The sequence below is a fragment of the Gobio gobio genome (assembly GCF_949357685.1).
Source record: "Gobio gobio genome assembly, chromosome: 3".
NCBI classification, from domain to species: Eukaryota; Metazoa; Chordata; class Actinopteri; order Cypriniformes; family Gobionidae; genus Gobio; species Gobio gobio.
The window spans coordinates 13,462,114-13,482,627 of NC_137099.1; the positions used below are offsets into that span (position 1 = coordinate 13,462,114).

The following is a 20,514-nucleotide window of genomic DNA, read 5'->3' on the forward strand; positions in this document are numbered from 1 at the left end:
AGGAAACTTTATTTTTCACATTATTCCTTCAATTTTTTTTCCAAAGTCATTTTCAGTATGTTCAAAAACAAAAGCAAGTGCATGTTCTCTACATTTTTTGCAGCATTACTCAATAATTCGGCTATTATACTTAAACAGCCCTGAGATCATCATTGAATTCCCCAGTCCAACAACAACAAAACAAACAAGAAAAAGTGCAAAATCTGCCTTTAACTAGTACAACAGATTCCGAGTTCCTTCAATTTTTATAACACACATGTACTTGAAAATAATAGGGTGGTAACCTACACCACCTGTAATTTACTAGTGTTCCCGTTTCATTTCATAAATAGGTCAGGTTTGCGGATCTTCAGAGAAATGGCAGTTGAAAAGTTATGAATAGATAAGAAGTATCTGCCTTCAAGTTTTTAAAGTTAAGTGCATTACAAGGTGACATGGCTAGTCATATCATTCAAATCTCATCTCAATACTGTGAAAACCAAAAGACTTACATTATAGTCCATATGTCCATTCTGGATATGAGCATATTTTTTTTCAGCAAATAAACAGTTTGGAACGAGTTTTGATTCTAAAATATACAAATGAAAAGTCTCTTTGCCAAGCCATAATCTGCTCTTTTAATTTGAATCCATATCCATGTTCAGTCATATCAACTCCATCTTCAAGATCTTAGAAAAAGTGGCACATTTTACTTTACGTATCAGCTGTCTTTTGGCCATTAATGTAGTTTTCTCCGAGCGTTAAGAACATCTGTGTGGATCTGGCTTCCATCTGTGTCATAAAAACAAAAATGTTATTTAATCTCGCAATATAACACTGATGAGATGGTTAAATTAAGCCAGCATTACATTGAACAATCAACATGAGACAAACTCATTTTACTTCAATAATTTGACATTTCCATGTAAAAGAACATTTGATGTTTTAAAATATGGTGGGACCTCATTGTATCCATTGAATTTGATCAGTTTTTGAAAATGAATGGGGTAAAATAAGTCCAGGAACATGTATTACAGTAAATTGAGTCAAATTTGGTTTCATGCTGATTTTAAAACACAACACAACTATAAAGACTGACATCACAGAGTCTAGTTTATGACTAAAAATTCAATGGTTTCTTATTAAACAGATCGTGTACCTTGTATTGATCTGTGAACAACAACAAAAATAGATATTTTTTCTATATTAATTACTAGAGATGATCAGCTGAACTAAAAATAAGAAAACGGAGGCTTTGCATGCATTACTGCTTGAACTTCAAATTAAGTTAAACTATTAATAATAGTATGCTACAGAAATGCAGGACCAAAAAAAAGATACATAATGCAATCAAGTATCAAAACGAACACAATGAACAATGTGGGCATGTTTCAACTGTCACTATGGGCTTTCCCAAAGGTGTGTACATTTACCTAAACCAAAGAGCCATGGTGTTAAAGAATGAAGAGGAGCAGGAGAGGAAACAGGGACAGACAGAAGATGAAGCGTGCTAGAGCACAGCATGGAGTTACCTGAAATAGGAAAGAGAGGAGGAAGAAGAAGAAAACACCAGGATGATAAATGCAACATCACAGCGATGAAGTGCTTTAAACAACATCACACCAGAGTTGTGCTTTAGCTCACCCATTCTATCCAATGCACATGAAGACAAAAGTACAAAAACCTTTGGTGTATATGTGACAGAGATCATGAAGTTATCAAGCCCCTGTAGGCTACGTAGTTAAAGGTGATCAATGTGTCATTTCTAAAATTATAGAACGGTTTTGGGAAACGGAAGATCACGTCGAGTGCACTGCATTGTGCATTATATAAAGCAGAAATATTAAGAGTAGCACGTTTGGAACAAATTCCATTTGGTTCAGCAATTGGAGCATAAATCACACACTTCACCTTTACATAAACAGATGATTCTTACCAAGTTTCCATGCTTATTTTCAGGATTAATATCTGCTCACCGTGTGTGAGACCATGCTGGAAAGTTCCAGGTACTGGGCCAGGAAAAACAGCTCCTTTACAGGCCTGAGGCTGTCCAGGGATCTTGGTGCCAGGGCTGAGTCCAGGGAACGGGAGAGCATGCAGGGGGGCAAAGCTTGGTAAGACACCCGGCTGTACTGTGGTGGGATAGGAGGATGGAAGGAGAGATAGAGAAGGGGTGGGAAGCGCTGGGTTCCCACAGGAGATCTCTCCAGCTGCCTGAAATACAAGCAAAGAAAAACATTTAAGTATTATACAATTTTATTTAAATATATATTAGAAAAACCTTTAAAACCTCAACGCTTCAGACCAATTTTATGTAAAAGCCTAACCAGGGATGAGGGCCGCAAACTAGCCTTATGCTATATGCCCCATGTACACGGCATCGGTTGTCTGTGTGTAACAATGTGTGTATTTGAAATAAAATAAAAAATTTGTTGACTTTTTCACTCCCAAAATGTCATATAATCTCATATAACTCTATATGTAGTCTATACATTACTCTCTCTCTATATATTATATATAATATATATATATACATAAAATATTATTTTAAATACAAACTTAAAATTAACAGTATCAAAGAATGTTTAAACAAAATGTGCGAATCTGATTATCTCTGAGCTCAGCCATAATTTCCGCGAAATGAGGTCAAAATAAGAGCGTGGTCATAGATATATCGATCGTAGATGCCTAATTCTATTGATCCATGCAAGCGGTATTGAGGCATCTATGTATACATCTATGACCATGCTCGTATTTTGACCTCACTTAGCGGAAGTTATGGCGGAGCTCAGAGATGATCACGTTCGTCTGATAAGAGGCAAAATAAAAGCATAAATACTGCTCGGTTTCTCGCAGAAACTGATGGTTTCACTAGATAAGACCCTTATTCATCGTCTCGTATCGTTTAAAGCCCTCTGAAGCTGCACTGAAACGGTCATTTGGACCTTGAACCGTTTGGAGCCCATTGAAGTCCATTATATGGAAAAAACCCTGGAATGTTTTCATCCAAAACCTTAATTTCTTTTCGACTGCAGAAAGAAAGACATGGACATCTTGGATGACATGGGGGTGAGTAAATTATCAGCAAAAGTTTATTTAAAAGTGAACTAATCCTTTAAATAAGATATTATATTTGTATTTTCCTCTTCAAATCATGAAGTTAAATTATCAGGATATGACTATATATTATAATCAAATTAAATAATATACATTAATTATTACAAAAAATGGCATTAAAACAAAAAAGATTTCAATGTAACATCCTACATTGGAGATTATGTTAAGGAAGGATTTTGTACGACACCACAACTTATACCTATATGATGATCCACATGCAATAAGCAACCAATGTGTCTTTCCTGTAAAGAACTCACTGCTGCCATAGAAACGGGGGTGTCGCCCATTGAGGTGGTAGTGAGCAGCCTGGCCACTCCCTGCATCACTGATGGACAGTCACCCTGAGAACCATCTGGGGGCGCCACCAGTGTCAGTTTTGAAGTCGCCTTCTCTCCAGCCTGGAGTCGCTTTGAATCCAAATCCATAGCAGACTTGGTCCACATCATCTGGACCAATCCAGCACCCTCTGCGGTCACCGGACTTCTCTGAGTGCTGGCATGATGGTTCTCATCTCTTCCCATCCCTTCCTTGTGGTTCTGATTAGATGGATGGGTAGAGAAGTTGGCAGATGTTTGTGTGTTTGATGGAGTTTTGGCAGTGGTGCTCAACGTTGCTGCGACTTCAAGTTGCATGCCTGCAGGTACACTCAGACGCTTGCGTTTCAGTGCTGGTGGGCCCTGGATTTCCGGGTTATTCTTACCGTCCTCTGGGGTGGCGCTGGCCTGTACATTTATTGAATAAAGCAAGATTTACAAACAAAAGTCAAACTATATTTTCCTAAAAAATGCAACATTCCAGACAGGGATTCACAATTATTTCTGATGTACCTTTTTTAGTTTTGTTGTACCTTTCTTCCTTGCCCTGTAAAATGAAGAGAAAGGGTTCAATAAAAATTAACAAAGTGGAATTTTCTTTGTTAACTATTAAAAAAATTTCTTCAGAAACATTGGCTAAATATCTAGGAAGTGTGTAGTAGTGTAAAATCATACTTACACCACACCAGTGATGTGACCATGTGCTTTTCGGGTTTCTATAAGTAGTATCCTTTAGAAACAATGACAGAAATTCAGCAGAAACTCACCATTCTGAAATAATTATTATTATAGATAAATATTTAGCAGCACAGCTGTTTTCAACATTGATAATACAAAATGTTCCTTAAGCAGCAAATCAGCATATTTAGAATGATTTCTGTAGAGTGAATGAGACGCTGAAGACTGGAATAATGATGCAGAAAATTCCGCTTTGCCACCACAGAAAAATACAATTACGGTTTAAAATACTAAAATAGAAAAGTCAATTTAAATTGTAATAAAATTTCACATGATCATAAGAGACTTCTTTTGAAACAAGCAAATCTTAATAAAAGATTTTAAAACAAAAGTACAGGTTTAAATCTGATATTGAATCCCAGTTTTTAGTGTGGTATCAGACTTTTTGGAAGACGCATTAAAACAGATATAATGTTTAAGAGCAGTATAAAGCTGCATTATGTAACTTTTCCGTCCACTAGAGGTCGCCTATTCAAAACAAAGGCGTAGTTTGATGACGCCAAGTTTGAGCGCAGAATCTTGGGACATGTGGTCTTCATCTCACAGAAGACCGGACCTTTATTATAGCATAGTCGCTGGGGGGGACTTTTATTATGCCACAGTCACCGGTAGGGTTGGGAATCGTGAGAAATTTTCCGGTTCCGGTTCCGGTTCCGGTTCCGCCTAACGATTCCGGTTCCGATTCCGGTTCCATTAAAATTATTAAACAAATAGTGGTAAAGGAAAAAGGCACAATACGCAACTCAAACAATCCATTTTGTGTTTATTACTTGCTCTAAAATTAATTTACAGGTTGGCAATGTCAAAAAAGTCCTGTACTGTACATATATTACAGTATTAATTAAGCCATTCTTGCAACACATTTTTTTTCAAATGAACACCTCTGAAATTGTCTTATTACATTTTATCTCTCTGTCTCTGAATAAAACCAAGTTATAAATTATATTTATTAGTTATATTTATTAATTAGTTATATATTAATTTAATAGTAATTCAGTTATTCAGTGAACTTGTAAATAATAAATTGCAATTCAGCATTACAAAGCTAATTGTGCCTAAACGCTTACCTAAACCATGGTGACTCAACGGTTGACAAATATATATATATATATATATATATATATATATATATATATATATATATATATATATATATATATATATATATATATATATATATATATATATATATATATATATATATATATATATATATATATATATATATATATATATATATATATATATATATATATATATATATATATGCCTTTCACTATAAATCTGGTATAAGCCCTGTGGCACTCTGTGCTGTAGCAAATGTTTTGTCAAATTGCTAGTGCAGCCTCCTTTGCATGTTATTAACTTTTCACGTGTTACATTTTGCTTCATTATCATTCATTCTTTGGAAATGAATCCATACTTGTGACTTTCTCTTCGCTATGCTGGTGGTCAACGAGAAAATATCTGACGCAAAACCGTAAATAGCGCGAGGGCTTTCAGTGCTGAACTGCTGCACTCCTGGAAGCGGCAACGTAATTAATATTCATGATGAGGTGAGCCAGGGTTGCCAGGTTTTCACAACAAAACCCGCACAATTGCACAATCGTTTCAACCCGCGGACATGAAACACAGCCCGCGGCAACAGTGGAAAACGGGAAAGCGGGAAAATCACGGAGTTGGCAACACTGGCTGTCACTCGCTATGAAAGGATACGCTTCCAGCGCTTCACACACACATTGCACCAGAACCGTTTTCGGAACCGAAACTTAGGAATTTCACGCGGTTCTGGTATTTTTCAAAAATCAGTTTCGGTTCTGTATAAGAACCGGTTCTCGGTTCCCAACCCTAGTCGCCGGCACCATTTCCGCTTTTCCGGTCATGAGTATGAGGTAACGCAGCTCTGTTTATCATATTAGATACATTTGAGTGTGTTGAAAATGAAGTTATGACGTTATTCGGTGCGTTTGGCTAATATTTACAAATAGTTGGGAACATTTGGGATATTGTAAGTACTCAACTGAACAAAATATATAACACTGGCCTAGTGGTTTTTGGATATTTTACTGAAAAATTTTTACATAGTGCACCTTTAAGTGTTTAAAAGTAATAGACATGCAAAGAACAAAGGAACATTGTGACCAATTACCCACTTTCTTTAAATATGAGATTTCTCTTGTATCAATACAATGATGTCCAAACTTCTTAATGATTTGATCTGTATACCTGGATTGCATCCATCCTTTAGGCCACAGTGGTTTAATATCAGCCTCCAGGAATGCTTTTAGATACTCCTCCAAACTAGAGCATGCGGGCGACTCAGATTCATAAATCATCATCTTCAAACTGACAATCTCACAGAGCAACTCCCTGTAAAAGTCAATAGAGTGACATTTGTGGATACAGGTGATCAATATATACAACTCTACAAATAACTCCTTTTTCTATAATTTACTAGTAGCTATCAAGAACCTTTAATAATCATGCACACGCACAAGAGACCAGACCTAATCTCTTCATTCCATCTGAATCTCTTGCGAGGCCCAAACACTCGTTTTCCGCTCCTCTCCTCTTCTTCCTCGTCGGAACCATCAACCGCTCGCTCTTTCTCGAGCCTTAAAACACAAAAAACAAACCTACCTGAGCTTGTATACAAACAGAAAACGGCATATCAATTAAAATGTCAGTGATACAATGAAAGTGATCAAGTTATCACGCATTAGAAATGACTGATTACTTGGCAGCTCTGGCTTCAGAGTGAGCTTGGCAGTGATTCTGGAAACGGGTGATCTGTTCTGGCATGGACCTGGCCACCGCATTCTCCAGCTTCTTCAGCAGCTCCCGCAGCTGTTCATCCTCATGAGACACAATCTTACAGAGACATTCAAATGGATTTCACATTAAACTGTACAGTATACGTATACACACACACACGTAAGGTCTTAAAAATGTTTTTGACCATTTCTTATGGTCACCGAGGGTGCATTTATTTGATCAAAAATACAGTAAAAACAGTAATATTGTGAAATATTACAATTTAAAATAACTTTTCTATTTGAATATATAATAACATTTAATTCATTCCTGTGATGACAAATCTGAATCTTCAGCATTATTACTCAAGTCTTCAGTGTCACATGATCCTTCAGAAATCATGCTGATTTGCTGTTCAAGAATATTTTTTTTGTGAAAACTGTGATGTATGATTTTCAGGATTCTACGATGAATTTAGCATTTATTGGAAAGCTAAATCTTTTGTAATACTGTATATTAAGTGTTTTATGATCACTTTTGATCAAGTTAATGCAGTATTTAATTTATTTTTAAAAAATGAAATAAAAAAACATCTCTTACTGACCCCAAACTTTTGAACAGTAGTGCGTCACATATATAAAAGCTAAATTTGATTCATTTTTAATGTTTAATTGTGATTAAAGGTTTTGGAAATCATGTACAATAAGAATAAAGCAAATAGGAATACGTTTTTTACTAATTAGTAGACATGATGTCCCAATCAAGTTTTTTGTGTCCCCGATCTGATCCGAGTCATTGGATATTGAGTATCTGCCAATACAGTCCCGATCCAAAACTTGTATTTTCCTAGTGCTTGCTGCACATTGCAGAGAGATTCTGAGGGGCTCAAATGTGAAAAGGGGCCGTTTGTCAATACAGAGTAATTCCAATATAACAATTAATACAGTTATTATATTTATAGGCCTACATACTGTATACTGCTATAACTAAAGCATAGCATTGAAATTCACACTAACAGCAAGCTCCGCCTTCCTTGATTTGATTGGCCATCTCACTCATTCTGACAGTAGTGAGCGCTATTAGACCGCTGAGGCAGACCAGCCGAAAAAAGTAACATTTAAATATTTTTGTCATCCTAACAACAAACAGAGCGCTGCGTATTGGGTAATAGAGTACAGCAGAACAGCATTAAGAATATATATATATATATATATATATATTGGGAGGGACTTGTCCCACTCAATGTCTATGGTGGTTACCGCCCTGTAGCAGCATGTTATGGCAATGATGTCTCAGTCTGATGTTATGTAAAAATTACTTTTGAGTGACTCGTTACAAAAATATGCTAAACTCTGAAGCTCGAATGCGTGTGTGTGACATGCTAGAACGTCACATTTAAGCTTCTTTTCCTTTTAATGCCGGTTGGCAAACCTACTTGAAAGTGCATTTTCCACCCCCTGCTGCGCGACACCAGCGTGACAGCTGACGTAAAACAGAGTATCAGATGGGATGGTGATGTTTGCTACGCTGAGGTGTCAAGCAGTTTTGTACGTTTACAGACCTGCTGTAGATTGTGGAGTTTTTTGGCTCTTTTAACCAGAGTGCCTTTGCTGCAGGACAACTGTGATGCCAAGTAGGAGAAGATTCTGGAGCGTACTTTCCCACTAAACTGTTTGGCGTTCGCCTCCACACTGAACATACAAAGAGAAGGAATCAATACACTGATTTAAACTACACGATTTATTATAGAACAGGTAACATCTTGGTTGTATTGCATTGGTTGTAATGTAACTTACTCTAGTAAAACACTGTTGAGCTCTGAAGACAAAATCTCCATCTTATTTTGTCCTTCAATTTTCTTGACAGCCTAAAGAACAAAATAAGTCATGTATACCTGCAAACTCTTGTCTAATCCTCTTAACCCTCTGGTGCTCTTCGTTTAGGGGTTGCATTGGTTGTCTTCCCGGCCATAAGTGACCGGACACCTAATAATTAAACTTCCTCCACCCCAGTAAAACCAATGCCATTTATTTTTCTTCAATACATTTTTTTCTATTTAATTTTGTATTTTGAGATGATTTTATGGTATTTTTTTTTTATTTTTTGCAATAATTAAGGTCTATTGTTGCCACTTAATTTCTTTTTTTTTTAAATAATAATTATTTATTAATAATAATAAAATTTTTTTTTTTTTTTTTTACATTTTTGGAAGGCCTAGTCTCTATTTTAACCTGAAATACTGCAATAAAAAAAAATGTTTTATTGCAGTATTTCAGGTTAAAATAGAGACTAGGCCTTCCAAAATTTTTTTTTTAAGGCAGATTAGAGCCCTCTTTTGGGATTATTTAAGAAATCATGCAACCATGGGTGTAATCAGTCTCTATGGAGAGGCTTGAGAATTCCCTAGTTCTCTTTTGAACACATTTATGGATTTGAATATATATTTTAAAAAATCTCAAAGACTATTTATAAAGTTTCAGATATTTTTTTGTTTTGTTAGAAATAGATTTTTTTTCTGTGAATTTGTGTTTTTGCACAATTTCCCATTCATTTCCTATGGTGGTCATTTTTGACCGAAGAGCACAAGTGGCAGTATTTTTTTTACGACCACTTAGCATGCTCGAATCATGACCCCAATTTTTGGTGCGTTTACATACATAATGCTAGAAAAGTCACCAAGTTTCATATCATTCTGATGAAGCTGTGATTTTTAAAAACGCAAAATGTGGTTCATAGGTTCAGTTTTTCATAGGTGTGTGTGTCTGTGTGTGTGAGTGGATGTGTCAATATCACACTCTTGATGTTTTAGAGTGTCACCCCTTTACTGCTGTGTACTTTTTTTCAGCATCGTGGCCGATTTGTAGATTGTACACACAAATATTCTGAGAATTTTTGTGTTTTTGCCGATTTCCCATTAATTTCCTATGGTCGTCATTTATGACCGAAGACAATGAACGCTACTTTTTTTTTTAAGACCAATTAGCATGCTCGAATCATGACCCCAATTTTTTTTGTGTGTTTACATACCTGATGCTAGAAAAGTCAGTTTCATATAATTCTGATGAAGCTGTGATTTTTAAAAATTCTAAATGTGGTTCATAGGTTCAGTTTTTCATAGGTGTGGATGTGTGTATAAGTGTGCGTGTGTGTGTGCGAGAGTGGATGTGTCAATATCACACTCTTGATGTTTTAGAGTGTCACCCCTTTACTGCTGTGTAAATTTTTTCAGCATCGTGGCCGATTTGTAGATTGTAAACACAAATATTATTTTGTGTGTTTACAAACCTAATGCTAGAAAAGTCACCAAGTTTCATATCATTCCGATGAAGCTGTGATTTTTTAAATTTCAAAGCAGAAAATGTTCCGGTCAGAAATGACCGAAGAGCACCAGAGGGTTTAGCCATAAAAGCAAACAATACCTGGGAAAGTTGCTTAATGTGTTGCTCTAGTGTGGGTGGCAGTCCATCGGGGAGTGATGTGGGGGGCTTCTCAGTGACGGACACCACCAGAGCCTCTCCGTTATCTTCCAGGCTTGGAGAGCAGACGTTCTGCGGCTCCGCCAAGAGCCCGTCCAAGTCAAAGTCTTGCTCAGCTGCTTTGACTGCTTGAAGGAGGTCGTCTGCACTGGCAGAACCAATGAGTGTGAGAAGAGGGTCAGATGATATGGGTGGTTCTTGAACCTCAGCTTGCACGGTGGGACCAGTGTCGTTGAGAGCATGCGATTCTCTCTCTCTAGCATTGAACATCTGCAGCTGCTGAAGCTTTTCCTTATGGAACTTCTTCAGCATCTTATCAATACTTAGCGGCTTCTTGATTTTCTTCTTCTTTACAGGTGATTTGTCTGGTGGGGTGCTGAGAAGAAAACCAGAAGAAGGAAAAAGCAAACAATGAGGACAATTGAGAAAGAATCAGTGGAAACCTTGTTCCAAAAGGAGGCTGTGAAAAACTTTAAAGGGAAAGTTCACCCAAAAATGAAAATTACCCCATGATTTACTCACCCTCAAACCATCTTAGGTGTATATGACATTCTTCTTTCAGACAAATACAATCAGAGTTTTATAAAAAAAGTCCTGGCTCTCTCAAGCTTTATAATGGCAGTGAATGGCTGCCCAAAATTTGAAGCCCAAAAAAGTACATCCATCCATTATTCTCCGCTGGGTTAATGAAGGCCTGCTGAAGCAAGTCAATGGGTTTTTGTAAGAAAAATATCCATATTTAACACGTTAATCAACTTACGAAAAAAAGCATAAATGGCGCAATGCCGTCGGACGTAGCGTAAGCACTGCGAGAGGCGATACACTTTCTTTGTAAGTTGAATATGGAAGGCGGTCCGCCGGAATATTTTACTTGATAACGTGTTAAATATGGATATCTGTCTTACAAAAACACATCGCTTCGTTTCAGAAGACCTTTATTAACCCCCCGGAGCCATGTGGATTACATTTATAATGGATGGATGCAATTTTTTGGTCTTCAAATTTTGGGCTGCAATTCACTGCCATTATAAAGCTTGGAATAGCCAGGACATTTTTAGATATAACTCAGATTGCATTTGCCTGAAAGAAGAATGTCATATACACCTAGGATGGCTTGAGGGGAAGTACATTTTGGGATAATTTTCATTTTTGGGTGAACAATCCCTTTAAGCCAGGGACACATCAAGCCGACAGTCAGCGATCGGGCCGTTTTATGAGCATCGACCGACTTAGTTTTTTCTGTGCGTTTCGCACCGTTGGCTCTAGTCGGACGACGTCAGGTTTTTTTTGGGCCGATTCAACATGTAGAACCGGCGTCTGACCATTGGTGAGAGAGAGAACTCTGATTGGCTGTTCAGCTAAGCGAACGAGAATAAGAGCAAAAGTGATGAAAGCGAGCAAGTAAATCAAAACTGAACAGACAGAAGGCTGTTATTATAATTTTACGTCATCTTACCTGAGCAACACTGCCCGAATACTTTCATAATAACATGAGCGGAGTGGAATAAAGAACGCATGGACTTCGGAACCATTGTATGTGGGTGGGACAAGACCCACCCACTTTTTAAGACCAATGATATTGGACCCACTCACTTTTCTCTAATTCAGCGCAAGTCTGTTCACCTACCCCTAACCGATAAACACTATTATTAAACACACATTAGATGCTTTATTTCCACTTTTCTAATATTCTCTTCATTTTTATTGAAAATAAATGCCTTTCCGATCTGATATGTGATGGGAAAAGGGAGTAGAGTGAGTTTGGCAAAAGGTGGATTTGAACCTTGGGTTGATTCGCGTCAAAACTTTCTACAATGTGCATTACCCCCATTACTGCTGATAATTCCATTATTTTGTCTGGCCCAACCAGACATTTAGTAAACAAGATGGGCTTTTTGCAATGTAAATGGCCTCTACTCCAGTAAAAAAAAAAAAAAGTTTTTGCTTCCGACGCCCATGAAAGAACGTGATCAGCGTAAATGACATTCAAAACGTTAAGCAAGCAATCCTTTATTTATGGTTTGTATATCTGCAGTCTTGGTTTCACTTTCCCTTTTTGAATGACGAATATAGACGGATATATCTGCTTAAATAGAGTTATCTCCTTTACACACAGGTGTAACCCCTCCTGTTCAAACCGCCCGCTCCAAGCGGGACTCGAACCCGGGTCCACCGCCATGGGAGTCGGACGCTCTATCAAGGAGGCTAAAGGCTGCAACCTCTAACGTCAGTCACTAGAGCATCTCTTGAGATCATAGGAGTGAGGTTTACTCGCACAGCAACTACTAGCTGGCCTCCGTTACACCGGCGCAGAACGAGAGTGCTAGTTGACAGTCGCCTGTAGTCCTTTTGGTCTGTTCAGGTGCTGTTTTTCCCCCCGATGCAGGCGAAGCGAGGCGACAACACAGTCGGTTTGGTGTGTCCCTACCTTTAAACATTGTACTCGCAAACTAAATTGATCTATGCAGCAGCAAAAACCTCTTCCTGACTTCCTCCTCTTCCTTCTTAGCAAGCATGCCATCTTCTCTCTTTTTCTTCCCCATCTTCTTGTCTTTGCCTTGCTTAAGCTTTCGTTTCTGGGCGAGGAATCAGACCAAATGAGATAATGTTGACAAATGGAAACGTTCATATACAATTTTGCAAATCTTTTGCATAAAGCTAAATAATGTTTCCAGTTTTTTGCAAGATAGTGGGTACACATGGGTTTACGCACCTTGGGTTTAAAACCGTTGTTCTCAAAATCATTCTCGTTATCTCCCTCAGAGGCTGGCCGGAACTGGAGAGTTCCAGAGTTGATGTAGAAGCCTCCATATCTGGTGGTGAGACAAGCTGGGACGAGCTCATCATACTGTGGCAAGCAGTGGCAGCAGAGAAAAAGACGACTTGAGTAAAACATGCACGTGTTCTATAAGGGGAATAATCTGATAAAGGTGGTTTTAGCATCTGGCCTGAACTCACAGCCTCAGAGTTATCAATGAATGAATCAGATTCATCGTAACCAAAGCCTATATCCACCAGGTCCTGTAATCTGTCTTTTTTTCTTTTGCAAGCATCGCCCTAAAAAAGCAAATATTCATGTAGATGAAATACAATTTAAAAAAACACCACCTCTATAGTTTTTCCCCCCAAAATAAAAATACTAAATTTCACATTGTGTAGTTATGTAACCCAGTCGCATCATAACTAAAACAAGTGCAACATATGACTCGTGCTGTTTAATTCCACCTTTACCACAGTACGGGCAGTCTGGGGTATTGTTTCACATTTTGACTCTTGATATTTACTCGTCTCCACAGCACTTTGGCAACCCAGCTTCAGTTCGCTAATGTTGACAGACTTACTTGTGATGAAGCTAGAAATATAACATCTTGACAGAATTCACACTCACATATTTCGCTTCAAACTTCCTTGCAAGCGCCTCCAGTTCATCTCTCTCCCTGTCCTCCACCACCTCATCTAATGTTTGAAGTTTCTTTTTCTCAGTGGTTTCCTTAAAATGAGAGAAGAAAAGTTTCCCCTAAATTCACCAGTACTGGTTTAATCCTTAAGAACTGATCTGTTTGAAGCAATTAAAACAATTGTTTAACTAAATATGGGTCAAATACACATCAAAGTTGCTGTCAAAAATGACAACTGTTCAAAATAACGAAAAAAGATGCCATGTTTATAGACATTGAATGATGCAAAGAAAACCAGTTTATATTCACGCGCATATTAAACAACACAATACTAATGTTCTAACCTAACCCTAACCCTATTTGGTGGAATAACCCTGATTTCCAAATCACAGCTTTCATGCGTCTTGGCATGCTCCCTATCAGGCGACTTGATGCCACTCCTGGCGAAAAATTCAAGCAGCTCTGCATTAATGGCTGGTGACCCTCTTGATCACATTCCAGAAGTTTTCAGTGGGGTTCAGGTCAGGAGTTTGTGATGGCCATGACACGGTCTGCATCTGGTGGTCCTCCATCCACACCTTTATTGGCCTGGCTGTGTGAATTGAACATTGTCCTGCAGGAAAAAACAATCCTTCGAGTTGGGGAACATTGTCAGAGAAGTGAGTATGTTTTCTTCCAGGGTAACCCTGTACGTGGCTTGAGTCAGGCGTCCTTCACAAAGACAGATCTACCTGATTCTGATCTTCTCTGATGAGTGCAGTTTTCAGCTTTTCCCAACACCTGGGGCCTATACCATGAAGCCGGTTTAGCTGGCTAGCCAGATATGTTTATGCTTAGTTTGTGCCAATCCTGGGTTTTAGGTACCATTAAAGTGGTTTGGCTTTTAGCAGTGTTCATCTCCATAGTAATGTACGGTCCACGGCTAACCTGCTCCAGGGCAGGTTATGTTCTGGATTAGAGATCTCAAACTGAAATTGGACACACCTCTGATGCAATAAAGTCACTCCCCCTTTTTCTACTCCAAATTAAAGGTTACTCAATAGCAAATGGTTTATAAAGACTAAAGCGTCTGGCTTTTAACAAATGCTCATTTATAATGATAATAATTGTGAATGATTTGTATATGATTTATGTAACATTACCCTTAATCAATTACACATATAATTTTAGTTAATCAATCATTAATAGGCACTTTGTTAAAATTATCTAAAGGTTATACAAATAAGCTTTAAAATCAATAAATAAAGCTATAAAAATTACTACATGTGAGCTTAAATTTTCAATTCTCTCTATATATCAACTAAACTAACTTCATAACTTTTATTTGCATTGACGTAGTAAGATTTTCTTCTATTTTCTTTCTCTTTTCTTCTTGCTGTGTAAATTTGTTTAAATTATAATATTTTTCAATCATGTAATATTCTGAAGAAGAGAGAAGTGAATCTCAGTTTCACTGATCCACAGCGTGTGATTGGCTGTTCACTACTGATGTCACAGCTAAACTCCTAAACTCAGGATCAAAGCCTGAGTTGACAGAGAAAGCTGATGATCAGCATCATGGGACCAACAAAGCCTGAATAGATTGGTTTGGATTTGTCAACTCAAAACTAATCCTGTAACCCAGAGTTTGCTAAACTACCATCATGGTACAGGCCCCAGGTTCTCTAATGGTTAGACACAGACCTGGAGAGGCCTACAACCCACAATCTCACACACCCACTGTGTAATTCAATGGAGGATTGGTGATGATCTGGTGGTTATTCTGTAAGGCTAGAATCAGGCAGATCTGTCTTTGTGAAGGACGTGTGACTCAAGGTTACCCTGGAAGAAAACATGCTTCCTTCAGCTCTGACAATGTCCCCCAAATCGACGGATTTCTTTTTCCCGCAGGACAATGCTAAAATCCACACAGCCAGGCCAATCAAGGTATGAATGGAGGACCACCAGATGAAGACCCTGTCATGGCCATCACAATCTCCAGACCTGAACCCCACTGAAAACCTATGCAATGTGATCAAGAGGGTCACCAGCAATTCAATCGTTTTTTCGCCAGGAGTGGCATAAAGTCACCCAACAGTAATGTGAAAGAATGGTGGAGAGCATGCCAAGACGCATGAAATCTGTGATTGACTTCTGAACTCATAGTGTGTTGTTTAAAAGTCAATATACAGTGGCATGAAAAAGTATGTTCTGGATGCTCCAGAAGGAAACTCGATGCATTAAGAGCCAGGGGGTGAAAACCTAATGAATTTGAAAATCAAGGTAAATTGTACTTAATTTGTCTTCCGGGAAACATGCAAGTATCTTCTGTTGCTTCTGAAGGGCAGTACTAAATGAAAAATATATTTATTTAAATAAAATAAGAAAAATTGACATCTTCATCCTGCTCAAAACTTTTCACCCCCAGCTCCTAATGCGTCGTGTTTCCTTCTGGAGCATCAGTGAATGTTTCAACCTTTTTTTAATAGTTGTGTTTGAGTCCCTCAATTGTCCTCAGTGTGAAAAGATGGATCTTAAAATCGTACAGTCATGGCTGGAGAGGGTTCAAATATGCAAAAGATGCTGGAAAACTGAATAATTTGCAGGACCTGGAGGATTTTTCTGAACAACGTTGGGCAGTTTAACTGCTCAGGACAAACAAGCGACTCATGAGCAACCATCACAAAACAAAAAAACAGCCGTGGATCATCCAGGGAACGACACACAGCACTGAGAATCAATGGTTCATAAACTTTATCAGGTTTTTTTTTTTAATAAATTCAGCTATTTTTTTGTCTTGTGGACTATATGTAAACATTTTTTATGTAAAATATCTTATTCAGGACAGTACTAAATAAAAAATAACATGCGTTTTGTATGAATCCTCTAATTTAGTTAAAATTATTCCCATTTTCACAGATTCTGCAAACGGTTCACATACTTTTTCATGCCACTGTAAAGTTACTTTCTTTGCATCATTCGAGGTCTGACATGGCAAACATTGCATCTATTTTTCGTTATTTTGACCAGTTGTCGTTTTCTGCAAATGCTCTAAATGACAATATTTTAATAACTTTTCACAACTTTCTAAATTTAAACAACATGGTCGATACTTGCTTTAACACCATTGTTAGATATTTCGGATCAAATATAGTAGGCCTACTTTTCCAAACAAACCTGTGACTTTTATAACCTGTTTTAAAACCTGTTTTTGTTTATAAATTCCTAAAGTGATAAAATATAAACTGGCAAACCAAAAGTGTTGAAATTTAACTTTGGAAGATTAAAAAAAAGAAAGAAAAAAAAAAAAAGAAAATACATTCATGTCAATGATTGTTTACCTTCGCGCTGACTAAATCCGGGTAGCAAAACTCCGGGCAGCGTTGTTCATCCGGCTCGAAGAGTTTTAATTCCACTCTCATTGCAGCATGAAGAAGTGGTGGCGATCCGACGGCTTGCGTCGGCGCTAGTAAACCCTGTTTGACAGGTTGGTCACTGGCAGTGGGTACCGGGGGGACGGTGGGAAGAGGAAAGTGTGCATTGCTTGAGATCGCGGTGAGATGAATTCTTCGTGGTGCAGCCATTGCTCAGACCGATAGCAACGGTCCACGATTCTCCCCGAACAGGTGCGCGTTTGGTTGATTAATTATGAACCTGTGACGCCAATTGAAGTCAGTGTCATTTTCCTGCTTAAAAAGGGAAGCTGGGTAAGCTGCGCTTCGGAACCATTCTCCTGAAGGCCTGAACTACACAATTTGAATGTCACAGCTGACAAAACCGTTTCAGTCCTTGGAGTAGCCTAACGACTTGTCTAAAACAGGCTTAACGTTGGTAGCAGTTGTATTTGTAGAGTAGACTGTTTATATGTGAAAATACCTAACCTAGGTCAACTTATTTGGTAAGTTGACGCAAAACTTCAATATAACGAAATCAAAACCTGACCAAACTGTAACGTCGAATTTAGTTTTTTAAATGATTCAGAAATCACGTCACACTACAACGTTTGTAGAACGACATGGTGTAGGCCTAGCCTAGTACTGATTATTGGCAACTATTCATCCATATTCCATGCTGCTTATTCCATATGGGACGCGGGAGAACATATCAAATATGATGAAAGGAGGTTAACATAACGTTGAGGGAACGTTACAGGAAGGTTAGGGTAACGTTCTGCAAACCTAAAAAAAAACCCGTTATATTTTCGTCCCGGCTAACCAAAAACAAATGTTACAAACACATGTTCTGGGAAGCAAAAATTGTTTGCGGAGATGTAATTTCAGTTGTTTATGTGGTAAACGTCGCGAAGTACGCAACTGCAACGTTGTAAAAATGCATAATTATGTCGTATATCTCATAGGAAATGAACAATTGTCAACATTTTCACAACAATGTTTTCACAACATTTTAGATATTAGTTATGCTTGCCGGCCATTACGAAAATTAAGGTTTCACTACAAAAAAAAACAACAACAACAACAAAAGTAGTTAAACCATGGTTACCACGAATTAACCATGGTATATACTGTGGTTATACAAATTGGTAATCAATCTGCCAAAAAACATGATTACTACAGTTTTAATAAAGTAAAACCATGGTTCATTTTCGTGGAGCAAACGGGATGTGTGTGTGTTTAGGGAGACATACAAAATGTCTCCAGGAACCTGTTTGGGAACTAGGCTACTGCCATTTCTGAAGAAACCTCTAGAAATGAAACATACCACAGATGTTTATCCATGTCATGTAATGGTGACTCGTTGATATGCGGTTTTGTGTGGCATGTTCTGAAGTCTCCAGCAGCCGATCTCCTCTGAGGGGGTTCATTCTATCTCCGCGGCCCTCGGTGAATCGCGTAGCCGTCGTCACACCGGCAGTCGAATACTCTCCATAATGAATTCGCTCGAATTATCATGGCAATGGAGGATTGTTGTTTTCAGATGCGGAGCGCAAACAGGAGACAGCCAGGCTTTCTCTCTATTATGGATTGGTCGATGGCTCGCTTTATCGATCAGAAGACGTTTTGTTAGATCTAGCCTATTGAAGATCAGTTATGCTGGTAGCGATACATCTTTACTAGACAACATTTAATCGCTGATATGGACACCCACACCTATTTCCAAAATCACAGTTCACTGCTGTCATTGGACGGACCACAGCTAGTCAGTTTAGTCGTCATCATCCTGCGCCTGACTTACTTTTAGTGCAAGCAGTAGAAAATTGAATGTGGTCTCCCGTTGTGATTCAGCTGATACAATCAGGTAAGGTTGAAGAACAATAGCCTACTTAAGTGTTACTGTAAATATTGTTTTATATGACATTTTAACATTTAACATAGGCTATATCCATTATAAATTTCATGACCAACACGGCATTATGTGACTAATATCCACCACAGTATTATCTTACAAAAGGTGCGCCGTGGTGCTGTCCATGGTGCTGAATGATATCGGTCAAGACATCCACCACTAAATACTTATGGACGAGTCTTTCAAATGCATGCACGGCAAGTGTAATGATATCTACAGCACTTATAGGCTATAATGTATTTGTAGCCTATATTATTTTGTTTCTGCTTAGTTGTAGTGTTTGGCGAGGTTCTGCCTATTTTCACCCAAATACTAGAAGCTATCCCTGAGATTTTTTAGAAGGCTGTTCTAGTCAAATAATATGATTTTTTTTTTTTTGACATTCACATTACTTTAAAAAAAAAACTTTCAGTTTCAAGCCTCTGCTGGATGTCAAAGTGACCAGTAGATGGCAGCAGATTTCTTAAAACCGAAGGTACTGAGTGTTAATCAAACTACTAATTTGGTGTGTGGGTGTCAATATATTCCAATGAAGTCAGACCAGTCACATTAATGGACAACCTTTTTACATTTTAGGCTTTGGTCATTATTTGATCAAATAAAGTAGGCAGCAGTTTCATTTTGTGCTACCATTTAACGATTACTCAAAAACAGCAGAATGAAATTGAAATGATATTTCAAGGTTCTAAATGATAGAATAATTTAATTATTTTTAAATGATTTAGAATTAAATCATCTAATGTGATTCTTATATTGGAATTTTGTCCAAATTGTGTGTGTTCATGTTTTTCTATGCCAATGGGGACTTCAACCTGAATGCACACAGACGCCGTGTTCTCCGTTGGGATCTAAATTGAAGTCCCCATGAGGAAACAAGCTTATAAATCATACAGAATGAGTTTTTTTTGCAGAAAGTTTTTTGTGATGGGTAGGTTTAGGGGTATTGTTAGTGTAACTGTAAGGGGATAAGAATACACAGTTTGTACAGTATAAAAACCATTACGACTAGAGTCCCCACAAAGAAAGCGAACCAAATGTGTGTGTGTTAAAGATAATGCTTTGCAAAAGATATAAAATAAAAAAAACTGAGGAGGCACGTTTCATGCATCTGTGGCCTTCACATATGGTGCATTAGCATTGAGAGCCACGTTAGACTTGACCATTGTCAGCTGTTTCAGTCCTGGCCCAATAAACTTTTGATATTAGAAAGAGAGAGAGATCGAGTATGCTGGATCTGCACACCTGGTTCGTCCTCACAACCAGCAGTGTTTGTCTATCTCTCTAATTCTGATATGAATGATAGACAAGGTCAGTTTAAAGCTTCTGTCCTTTTCACGCCGACTGAACACTCATCAGGAAATACTGGCAATAGGCCTAAATGTAGGTCATTTTACCAACTTTATATTGCTCGGTCTGCTTTTGGTTTCCTCCAGCGGAGTCTTCTCTTTAGCTGCA

At 37.9% G+C, this 20,514-nt stretch overlaps 2 protein-coding genes across 7 annotated transcripts in view; one reads left to right on the forward strand and one right to left on the reverse strand.

The window, feature by feature from the left end:
• Nucleotides 1-18,935, reverse strand: ubn1 (ubinuclein 1). Of its 6 annotated transcripts, none has more exons than XM_079811639.1 (18): nt 18,475-18,915; nt 17,097-17,409; nt 13,767-13,868; nt 13,337-13,435; nt 13,092-13,226; nt 12,857-12,954; nt 10,322-10,754; nt 8,699-8,769; nt 8,464-8,593; nt 6,886-7,019; nt 6,656-6,763; nt 6,375-6,518; nt 4,090-4,140; nt 3,924-3,957; nt 3,354-3,818; nt 1,956-2,193; nt 1,413-1,511; nt 1-771 (listed from the first exon to the last, which is right to left on the reverse strand). In XM_079811639.1, exons 2-18 carry the CDS (start codon nt 17,337-17,339, stop codon nt 719-721), a joined length of 2,637 nt encoding a protein of 878 aa, XP_079667765.1. In that variant the 5' UTR covers nt 17,340-17,409; nt 18,475-18,915; the 3' UTR covers nt 1-718. The 6 variants fall into 6 exon arrangements, with proteins under 6 accessions (XP_079667765.1, XP_079667764.1, XP_079667766.1 ...); XM_079811638.1 differs by having other exon boundaries at nt 17,097-17,441; nt 18,475-18,893; XM_079811640.1 differs by having other exon boundaries at nt 17,097-17,444; nt 18,475-18,893.
• The window catches only part of uncx4.1 (Unc4.1 homeobox (C. elegans)), a gene marked incomplete at both ends in the record, with an annotated part of 13,480 nt that continues 11,328 nt past the window's right edge, over nt 18,363-20,514 (forward strand). Inside the window, one exon of the mRNA XM_079811644.1 lies at nt 18,363-19,011. Coding sequence (XP_079667770.1) covers nt 18,975-19,011 — 37 coding nt within the window. The remainder of the gene's footprint in view (nt 19,012-20,514) is intronic.